Source organism: Egretta garzetta, unplaced genomic scaffold (genome assembly GCF_000687185.1).
Source record: "Egretta garzetta isolate BGI_Z169 unplaced genomic scaffold, ASM68718v1 scaffold190, whole genome shotgun sequence".
In the NCBI taxonomy this organism is placed as follows: domain Eukaryota; kingdom Metazoa; phylum Chordata; class Aves; order Pelecaniformes; family Ardeidae; genus Egretta; species Egretta garzetta.
In genome coordinates, this window is record NW_009258272.1 from 413,640 (window position 1) to 424,543 (window position 10,904).

Sequence of the window (10,904 nt, forward strand, 5' to 3'; positions counted from 1 at the left end):
GCCGCGGCTCCCACCCCTGTCAGGAGGTTGTCCCGCTGCCTTCGCCCGCCCTGAGGGGAAATGCGCAGCCGAGACCTGGGGGCGAGGTCCCACAGCGCGCCCAGGATGGCGGCGGGAAGGAGAGAGGCGCGACAGGCCGGACGCTGAGGAGACTGAGGTACCTCCCGCTTCCCAGCGTGGGCATCGCCCTCCGCGTCGGGCTGCTGGGGAAGGAGAGGCTTTAGGGGGTCAGTGTCCTTTGTAGGCACAAAAAATTGTGGGTTCGTGCCAAAGGGACGGTACGGGGACGTACACAATGACAGATCTCCTTAACTCGGGCCCCGATCGGTTCCTGACACCTCCTCTGGGAGCTGGGCGCTGTGAGGAAAAATCCCTGCAGCTGGCCCCAGCCTGGGCCCAGTTTGCTGTGCTGAGTCGATCAGGTGGTTTCCAATTTTAGTTCTCCAGATTAACTTGTAACTGGTGTTTGTTTGTAGGAGAACAAGCAAACTGCAACTCTCCTTTAGATAGGATGCTTCCCTGGAAAGGGGGTGATGCCCGTCTCCAGTGGCGGTTTTTGACTAACTTTTTCTCTGCCCCTCTACATGTAGGATCTGGCGTTTCAGCTAACTATTTGAGTGAAAAAATAACCCAAGTGCATTGGCGAGGCTGGCAGTAATCCCCCAGCTATCATGAGTGAAAAACCACCACACTTCTGTACTGCCATCATGCCATGCAGAACCGGCATGCAGAGTCATAGGCCCGGCGTTTAAAACAAGTGAAAAAGATACTTATTGCTTCCAGGTGGCAAAACCCACCACTTGTAAGATCCCTCTGCAGCAGTGTTGTGTAATATTAGTGCACTAATATGCTTTTTCAGTCCTGGAGCAATACACAACTTTGAGCCAGAAGGCATCCAGAGGTTATAGTATTCCCATGTACAAATTTAGAAATACACTAATAATCAGAAATATTTTCCTTTTATTTAATTAGAACAGTTTTTTTTCTGGCATAAGCATTTTGTAAGTGATCTGCAACTGAATAATTAGTAAAAGGAAATCACCAGAAACTGTAAAATTTAAATCTAGCTTAATTGAGTTGAATTAATAAAGCCTTAAACTTCTATAAAACCTTTGAACATGCCCCCGTTGTTAATAAAGCATGTTAAGAAAGCACATTAGATTAATATAAACCCTTCTGGAACCTGTTGCTATTTGTAACATGGTCCAGGCTCTGTTTAGTGTTTAAGGAATGATTTTAGTTAAACTGTTCATTCAGTAGAAATACTGGGAAGGGGCAAGTCAAACTAGTAGGCGTGGACTGAATTTCAGAGGAGCAGGGACACTACCATATGTTCAGCGGACAAAGCCCATTCCAGCAGACAGGGATCAGGGCTGCATTTGGCTCCATCAGCTGGAGAGAGGCTTGGTGGGAGCTCCTGGTGGGGCAGTGGCTGCAGAGGTCCATTTGCCCACCGCTGCCCTGGGGGTTCACCCAGGGGCTTCCCCCTCTTTCCTTCGGGTCTTGTACCCACTGGGTGAAGCAGGGGGAGGCCTTGGGGGCAGTTCAGGGAGCCTGGGGAGCAGGTGGCCGAGGGCCATCTGGCTGAAACAGCTCCTCAGCCTGGAGGGATGGGGCTGGCCGATGGCTGGCCCTCAGAGCGCGGGTGATCCCGGGGGCCAAGGAGGATGCCAGCTCTGGCTTTGCAGCCTTCTGCCTCCCTCCCGGTCAGAGATGTCCCTGGCTACCCGGGGGGGGCCCTCAGCCCATCCCCCGGGCACGGTTCAGCTGTTGTATCCTGCAGTTCTATCCTGCGGATAGAGGGGGCCGGTGCGTGGGATCAGCAGTTCCTGCCCACTCGGCAACCTCTGTCCCACGGGAAGATGAGTGGCACAGCTGGGAGCACGACGTGCCTGTCCAGCCCTTCCAGGACCCCGGGGGGCATGGCTCCTCCGTGCCCTGGCGACACCCCCGGGCCCGGGCCAGCCCTCCAGGTGCAGCTCCTGCCTAGGTAGGATCATCGTCGGGAAGGGGGAGCGTGTGAGCGGCCCGGGGGGCGGGCGGGCCGCTGTTTCCGAACCCCCGGGTGGGGGCGGTCCCGGGATCGAACCGCGCGGTCTTTTTTGGGCGCCTCCCGGAGGGGGTGCCGAGGGTTGAGGCATGCCCCTGCCCTTGAACCGGCAGCCGCTTGTCCTCCGCTAAACCCGAGGAGAAGGGATGTGCGCGGCGCCGGCTTGTAGACCGATTACGGCTCCAGGAAAGCCTCTTGCCGTTTTGCCTGCGGTTATGCGAGCGCTAGAAGGGAGGGGAAAGCGCAGGGGAAGGATGCCCTCGCTTCCCGGAGACCTCCGCCTTTCACCTTGGCCAACTCTCCCGTTTTACCCTCCTTCCCGGCCAGGGAACAGCCCTCCCGGGTCAGCCCGTAGGAGCACCCAGGGGGGACGCTGCTACAGCCCCTGTCCGGTGCTGCAGAAATCCTCCCGCAGCAGCGGGGCTGCCGCAGCTCCCGGGCAGCCCGGTGCCTTAGAGAGCCGGCCCCAGCGGGCACGGCCGAGCCTGGAGGGGGGAATGTCCGGGCCCCACCGGCTGCGCTGTGCAGAGGAGCTAAGGCTACTTAGCAGGAACCGGGAGTTGTGTCTTACAGGACTGCCTCCACTAGGGCACAGTTACTCAGAGAAGGTGATGATCAAAAGAAAAGTCTTAGAAGTCTCCATTTTTAATCCAGGAGGAGGGCAAGAGATAAACATAAATCTGTTCCCCAGAGGAAGCAAGCATCTTGTTCCAGAGTCACTTGTGACCTCCTGTCACTCTTATCACACTGGGCACCTGATATCCATAAAAGAAGTGAGCACTACCAGCCTCACCCATGAAAGACAATGCCAAGTTTGGGACTAATAACTGATTCTTTTGAAAAAGACTCTTAGAAATAGTAACATCAAGTAACAGTTAAATGTACTTTAATTCCTTCAAACAGAAGGATATCTTGAAGGTACATCAGAGAAGTTATTTCATTGATTTCAGTCTCTTAAAAAAAAAAAAAGCATGGCTTCAAAATTCAGGAACAGTATCCAATAAACAAAGTACTATCGTTATGCACCTGTTTTAGAATGTGGTACAAAGAGAAGATTACAGATTCAAATGAATGGCATAAATGACTGAGAAATAGATTCAGATAATGCTTGTTTACAGGGACAAAAACTATGTTGACAAGTATGAATAAGCACACAGATACCCTTTAAAAAAACCAAACCTTTCTAACTGTATTTACACACACACGGATGTATTTGCTTTCCTTTGGCACTAGAAATTACAGACAAAAGATTCCATTTTATAGCAATTAAACTTCAAACTTAAGATAAAAAATAACCTTTGAGTCATTTAAGTCATACAGCCCCAGCACAGTAGCTTCATGTTTATTAAATTGACGCCAACTCTATATTCTAACCCTGGAAATTCAGGCCACGAAGCCCAAATTCATCTTCCACCTGTGACAAATTTCACTTGGCAGGATTAACTGGATGTGAGGAGCTCAAGCAGCCGTGAGGAATTAATGATACAGATATTTAATAAGAATGATTCTCCCATTCTTATCCAAGGTGGATGTCTACCTTTAAATGCTCTTTATATGCATATACAAATTAAATCAAGTAAAATGGACACCCATTACATATATTCAGCCAAATTAGACATTAAGTGAACAGTCAAAGCACATGATGGCCATCTGTAGTATTCCTTCAGCATTGCAGAGAAATGTGTTAATCCCTACTCATTTCCATTGCTAGAAAAAAAAAAATTAAGATTACACTTAACAAATATGGTTTATTCTTTTAGCACGTTAGTTTACTCTTTAGCTGTCGCCAGGAGTAAACCCTTAAGTTTCACAGGAAATTCAGTATTATCAGTACAGTAGTAAGAGTGTTTTGGCACCCTGTAAAATCTTAAAGAATGTGCAAGAAAAATCTCAGAAGTAGCATTTCATTATCCAGACTTCTCATTTCTTTTCATGGTATTTGACTTTACAGAACCTGAAGCTTTCATTACTTTCAAAACAGTTTTTATAGGTTTTCTGCTAGTAACTAACAGGGGTGTAACAACAATGGCACAGTATTTTTCCTAAAGCATTAAAGCAAGGAAAAAATTATTTTCCTTGAAGAACTACAATCAATTAGGACTACATAAAAAGTAACGAGGCATCATGGCAAGTAATAGCACATCGACCCTCTACCACAACAGGAAGCGGTTTTCAATCCTACAACAAAAAGGAATCAAATGAAGAAGAAATCTAAAATTTATACTTCATAGGTTTTGTTCCTTCTCTCTCTAGATGGTAAGAAACCATTACCAATTAACATTTTACTTTGCTCTGCAAGCAGGATCAGGGCAGAAGCTTTTGTTGAGATGGGATAAAGTAAATGGCTGCCTTATTTTTGCATTGATCACGTGCAGACTGGACGTTGTATTATCTCTGATAATTGGATTGAATCCAAGCTGGACCAGACACTTACAGAATGTTTCCCCACGCACATTATTTGGGTATGTCTCAAATAGAGATTAATCTTGTTCTGCAAAGTGAATTCTTAAGCATCAAAAAAAGCCGAATTTGTCTATAGCAAATTCTGTGAGGAAAAGGAATCAGAGAATATAACAGCAAGTCTTCCCAGAAGACAGTCTTTTCTACACATCCAAAGAGAACTAGCTGTTTGAATTTTAGATTAGCTGATACAACATTTTTTAAATATTTCAAAAGCACAGCATGTTAAAACAACTTTCATTACACTTTGTGGAATACCAGTACCAACAACCTCTATGTGAAATTGTTACAAGCTACTCAAATGCAGTCTCTTAAAATGAAAGAGTACAGTATATCTAAAGCATATATACATGCTGCTACCGAGGAAAGAAAGCAGTGAAGTAGCAACTTTTTATACATGAGCTTCGCCAAGAATCTTGCTCTTTGAAATAGCCCAAAAATTAGCTTCCACTTAAGATTTATTTTCAACTAAAGAGACTTACAAAAACACCCAAATCTTATTATATATAAGACCCCCTGGTCTTTTTATTCTGAGCTTGCATGATGTTTTCATGCAAAGTGATTTACTGGAGATACAGTACTGCAGGTTACTACTTTAAAAAAAAATAAATCTCAGAATCAAGTGATTTTTCTTTTTGCAAAACATGATAGAAACCTCTGTCTTCACACAAGGCATATGCACCTACAGCCCTGTCTTACAGAGTTAGGTAATTCAAGAAACAGAGTGTGCAGTACTAGCTACCAAATGAAACATTTTACAAGTACTGAAAGAGCGGAAACTAGATGAACTGATTATCAGTCCACGCAACACAACGTTGCACTCTACTACATAAATACTGACCAAATGCCCCCAAAAATGCAAAGAAACTACAAGCAAGTTCAAACCAGGATATTAAAACTGTTTCTTTCAGTGAAGACCAACCAGCCCCTTTGTGTACACATTTAGTTTTATTGTAACAAAGCAACTTGTACACTTTAACGTTTAAAACTGAGCATCTTTCTTTCCTTTCCAGTGAAACAAAAAAAAAAAAAAAAAAGAATTTAAAAATAAACAAGAACAAAATTACAATAAAGAATGTCAATTCCAAATAAGATCCTACAGGTTCTGCTGATTCTCCATCAAGTGGCAGGGCTCAAAGTCATCATTAGGAGAAGATTTTATTTTAAAAGTGTCATCTTAAACCGCAAGGATGTTTGTTAAACATCACAATTAAACATGCCAAAGGAGAAGAAGCCATGTTGTCAAAATGCCCACTTAACCCACCCAAACATCTGAAACCCACCCCGGCTGACCTTCTATAACCCCTTTTTTTTTTTTTAATTTTTTCTTTTTTTTTTAAACAAGAGAAAGTAGACAGATACATGTTGGTAAATGCTAACTGTCCATATTCACATAGAGACACAGTGTAATCTCTGAGCCCAATATACAGAGAAAGAAGGAAAAAAGCTAGATTCTATGCACTACTACACAGGGGCCTAGCACTCTTCAGCTTCCAGCAGAGTGAAGGGAGCAGAAGGTTTTCTTTTTTCCCACAGAACATGGTGTGTTGATTCCATAAACAGTTTTTGTTTTGAGACAGAAAGGGATAAAAATGAACTTGAAACAGACACTGGTAGATTCTTTTCCACTGTATTCTGCTCAAGATATTTCCCCCAAAATAAATTGTGAACCATGGTGTAGAGGAGAGAAAAAGAGACCTCAAGAGAACAAGGCGACTGAGCACAAGAAAAAAAAGACAGCAACTTGCTCCCAGGGACTGGAGAAAAATTAAAAAGGTAAAAAGGGGGTTTGGAATCCATCAGTGTTCAATTAGTCATCTTCTCCTTCATCCTCCTGTTGAAAGATAAGCAACAATTAAGAAATTCTAATCACTAAACTTTAGATAGCACGAACTTTCAATTGCAATAACCATAATGTTTTCCTACCCTACAAACTATACAGCCCTACAGCGTTACTTATAGCGTGCCGTATGATAAACAATTTTTCCCTCTTCGCTAAGGAGCAGTAACACTTGCTGTGAGTACCTATCTACATAGAAAACAGTTAATAACTAGATGTCCCAATCAACAAACCTCAGGTTTGAAAAACTACTGTGACGTAGAATCGCTACAAACATTGACATAACTTTAACATTTAGAAAGTGAAGGGCTCATCTTCTTTCCCCTTGAAGCATTTCGCTCTTCAGAGTTTAACTTTCAGATGCTAAATTCTAGATTACATATTCGAGCCCTGTACTCTCCTATCTCAATACAAATCGTTTTTTGCTGCTGAAATTCAGACACACCATGCCCAAATACAAGAAACAAAGACATACTAAACTTTGAAGTACCAACACCCTGAATGCTGTCCCTGGAATCCCACTTACTACAGGAAATTTCTAATTCCTGAGTCCAACACAGTCTTAGCTAAGCTGGCCATAAGCAGAAATAAACCAACAGGTGGGAGGATGACAAAACTGGATGCATCAACAAAAGCTATTTACAAGTAAGGTGTTGCTAGAATGTTCACTAATTAAAGAAGAATTTTGTTACACTAGTATCCTAGTTCTTCTACAGCACTTCCCTTAAACCATGCTGCAAGTTAGGGTAGTAACAGTTCTGCTTCTCCCCACCCCCCCGACACCTTGTCAGTGATTGTACAGAAAAGAACTATTTTACCTTTTTAACAATGGCTCAGTATTCTTATAAGATCTGTCTTACAAATTTCTTTTGATTCTCATATACCAGAGATGGAAGGGGGAAGATTACTCACCTCTCCTTCCTCTCCCTCATCATCATCTTCATCTTCCTCCCCCTCATCTTCATCTCCTTCTTCATCGATATCCTCCAACCCTTCTTCCTCTTCATCATCATCATCATCCTCCTCTCCTTCCCCTTCTTCATCATCCATATCAGGAACCTTAAAGACACATATGCAACATTAACTACAGTGATCAAATTCACTTTCACTTGCACAGTGCTATTATGGGTACAGATCAATACCAACAACTCAGTGCTATACTTACCAAGTAGTACTGTAATGGATTTGGCCAGATGTCATCCTTGATGACTTCTCCTAGTTCATCAGCCCCTGCATCGGAGTGATCAGTGAACCAGGTAAAGAAACTTTCTGGCTCTTCATGCTGCCTCTTCCTACTGGCTTTGTTCTGTGTCTGGCTTGAACGTTTTGTCAGATCCTGGAAACAAAGTTAAGAAGTTCCCTAAGAAGGGGCCTTTACATGGCACTTTTTTTTTTTAAATAAGCACCACTTAGAAATGTACTTGTCTAAACAACCACAAGAAGTCACTTACTACTCCCTCTTTCATGAAGGGGTCTTTAAGAAACATTTGAAACACAAACAACTCACAGAAGATACAACTCAGCCACTTGCATGTCTCATGAACATGAGAAAACAGTAAACCCGCCTGTTTCTTTTAACAACCTCCACTGAAATACTGAAAATTCACAGGGTCTTGCTCCCTATCACAGGGAAGTACAAGTAAGACAAGTATTTAATGATATACTGAACTTAAAAAGATCTCACGATGCCTAAATGCTACTCAGAGTAGCTGTAATTGTAGCTAAATGCTACAACTACTACATACACACAATTTAAGAAAAACTCAGTCTCCACATCTCTAAGCTCTGTCTTTTCCTTGAAATAAAGAACTGCCTACTCTTCTTATCCTAAGATTTCTCGCTTTGAAGTCTTCAGGTCATTCTCTGTAGTTAAATCAAAAAACCTACACAATCCGCTAAAACCTATGGCCACAAGAACATAAAAATCCTGTACCTGCCACCTTACCCCAGAATTTTAATAAGTTTGCAACAATCTGTTTGCTAAGTCTGAAAAGAAAATTACTATCTGCTATTTAAATGCATTCTTTCTTTGACCATATGGTAATTCCAAACTTTTAGTATTTATTTTCTTGATAGAATCACACCATTTACAGGTTTAGACTGTTTAATCAAGAATACCAGAATTCACACTGATTTTGTGGTATGTTGTAAAGATCAGTCAGCTAGTTCGCACTGGACTGTAACTCTGTACTTGAGGAAAAGTTGTAGTTCTCAACGAAAAAAGATTAAGTTTTTTTATCAACCAGAGGGTGACAAAACAAGCAGCGACTTAATTGCAACCCTCAGTTCTACTTTTAAATATTCATTTCAAAAATCTTCAGGATATCATGAAAATGCTCACAACTTTTACAGAAACTAGCTACAGCAATTTAACTACATTTGAATGCTGTCTGGATGAAAGACGTGCCCACATTATTGTGTGGCTGCAACTTCTACAAAGATGTAGTGTCTGGAAAGGAAGTTAAGGAAATAAAGAGGGGAAAAAAAAAATTCACCCCCCCACTATCTGACCCCCCCAAACCCCCGCTGTCCTCAGAACTCATTATTTAATAGTTATCTTAAGAAAACCACAAAACACAAAGTCTAGGTCCAGGCCAAAGAGAGACAGGCACTTGTAATTCTTGTAATTCTCTCCACCTGTTCATACTTGTACTTTCACTGTTTTAACAGTGGTGGTGAACTAAGCAAGAGAATTCACTACAGATCTCCACATCAATAGGGTATTCTGAACCCTGCAAGACAGGCATGAACTATGTATGTAGAGACATAGCAAGGGGGTTGAGGGGGGAAGAAAAGGGAGGACAAGGCAGTTTCAATACAAAAGAAAAAGAAAAAAAGTAAAAGGAACGTAATTAAAGTGACGGTATCATGCAGAGCAGCAGTCATCTCTCCCAGATGCAGAGACATACCTTCCCAGATTTCCATTTGATCTCAGTTGATTTTGAAGATGGGTCTCCACTTTCATTGAGGTGAAACTCTTTGGAGAGAACTTTATTTTCAAAGTATGGATTCTCATCAAAATACTGCAAAGTTGAAAGCAAAGAGTTAAGGTAAAGACACATGCCTAGTCAAACCTGGTATTAAATGAATAACTGAAGAGATTAAATTACAAACTACAATCCAATATGTGATTACTTTAAAAAAAAAACCAGAAAAATCACAAGTGAAGGAATTATTTAAAGTACTTACAAAATCTATTCTGTAACCTGATTTGATGTCTTCAAATTCTGTCACCTCCACTCTGGTCAAATAATGCAGTGCTTCCTCATCTTCTTCTCCCAGCAGTGCAGATACTAAGACAGAATTAGGAATCCCACATTAACAAAGCTATGAAACACGTATTGTGCAGATGAAATACAGGAAACTGATAGTAAGCAAGATTTGAAAAGCAACACATCTGTCCAAGGCAACTTCCTGTGGCCCGTTTTCTTCGAGTTACCAGCCAGCAGAGTATTAGCGTTTGTGTGATTTGCATTTGCTGAGGTGAAAACATGTTTGCTTGCTGTAGTTCAATGTTAAGGCAGCAAAAGCTACCTGCATACATCTACCCTTCTCTCCGAAACACGTTTTCACACATGTAGTTTGCCCAATCTAAGCAGCCTACAAACTTGTTTTGTCCTCTCAGAAAGTCGATTGTTAAGAGTGCCAAGGAGCTCACCTCCAATTAAGAAAAACCCCAAACAAACCAGATCATTTTTTTTTTCCCTTTAAAGGGCCCAATTAACTAAGAGAAATGGGAAATTTGTCCTTTAAAATGCAGAAAGAAGACCAACATAGGATTTTAGCAAACAAGATGTTCCTTTGTTCAACAAATGCAAGAAATAAAAAGCTTATAAAATGCACTTTAGGAAAAAAAGGAAGTGTTTGCATATGAAGCAGGCTTCTGATTAAACATACACCCAGCAACAATTCTAGGAAACCCTCAGAGCTGCAAGACACTCACATAACAAGCAAGCAAACACTGAATTTACAGGGGGAAAAAAAAAAAAAAAAAAAAAAAAAAAAGAGAGGTCTATTAAGAATATACCTTGTGGGTGGTTGACAAATGTTGTTACCCAGAAATTTGGGATTTTGGCGATCAATTCTGACCTCTTCTGGAAGAATGGTTGGCGGAGTTTATTGTATTTCTGTTCTACTTTCAAAATTTCCTCACTGGCTTGTTCATTCAGTCTGTAATAGAAAGAGCCACGTTAACCACAGGAGAAGAGAACTGACATTTAAAGACACATCATCAGTAGTTAGCTAAAAACTGAATGGCTCCGATTAGACTGGTCCGCCGTATTCAACAAACGAGGCATCTTCAAACAAAAAACTGAGGCCCAAACCTGGAACGACTATTAAGAAACACACTACCAGAAGCAATCTCACTGATCTTAATGAAACGTGCTTAACACATTGTATTTTTTTGCAGCATTACATGAGGGACGCACCCTTATTTATGCAAAGCAAAGTAGTATTTACCTCTTAAACATTTTGTTTGCAAAGACCTGAAGATGGATAACGCATAACACCATCGCCTCCTCTTTATAACTTTTGGGCAGACAAGCACACTAC

The 10,904-nt window shown here is 41.9% G+C and overlaps 2 protein-coding genes across 2 annotated transcripts in view; both read right to left on the reverse strand.

The window, feature by feature from the left end:
- PKN3 (protein kinase N3) overlaps positions 1-2,046 on the reverse strand; it is a 21,222-nt gene extending 19,176 nt beyond the window's left edge. Inside the window, exon 1 of the mRNA XM_035890219.1 lies at positions 2,037-2,046. The gene's annotated coding sequence lies outside the window, so the exon portion shown is untranslated. The remainder of the gene's footprint in view (positions 1-2,036) is intronic.
- A 4,078-nt stretch (positions 2,047-6,124) lies between these two features.
- The window catches only part of SET (SET nuclear proto-oncogene), a 17,944-nt gene continuing 13,164 nt past the window's right edge, over positions 6,125-10,904 (reverse strand). Inside the window, exons 5-10 of the mRNA XM_009634284.2 lie at positions 10,378-10,520; positions 9,540-9,643; positions 9,260-9,373; positions 7,516-7,686; positions 7,263-7,409; positions 6,125-6,344 (exon numbers count right to left, since the gene is read on the reverse strand). Coding sequence (XP_009632579.1) covers positions 6,321-6,344; positions 7,263-7,409; positions 7,516-7,686; positions 9,260-9,373; positions 9,540-9,643; positions 10,378-10,520 — 703 coding nt within the window. The 3' untranslated portion in view covers positions 6,125-6,320. The remainder of the gene's footprint in view (positions 6,345-7,262; positions 7,410-7,515; positions 7,687-9,259; positions 9,374-9,539; positions 9,644-10,377; positions 10,521-10,904) is intronic.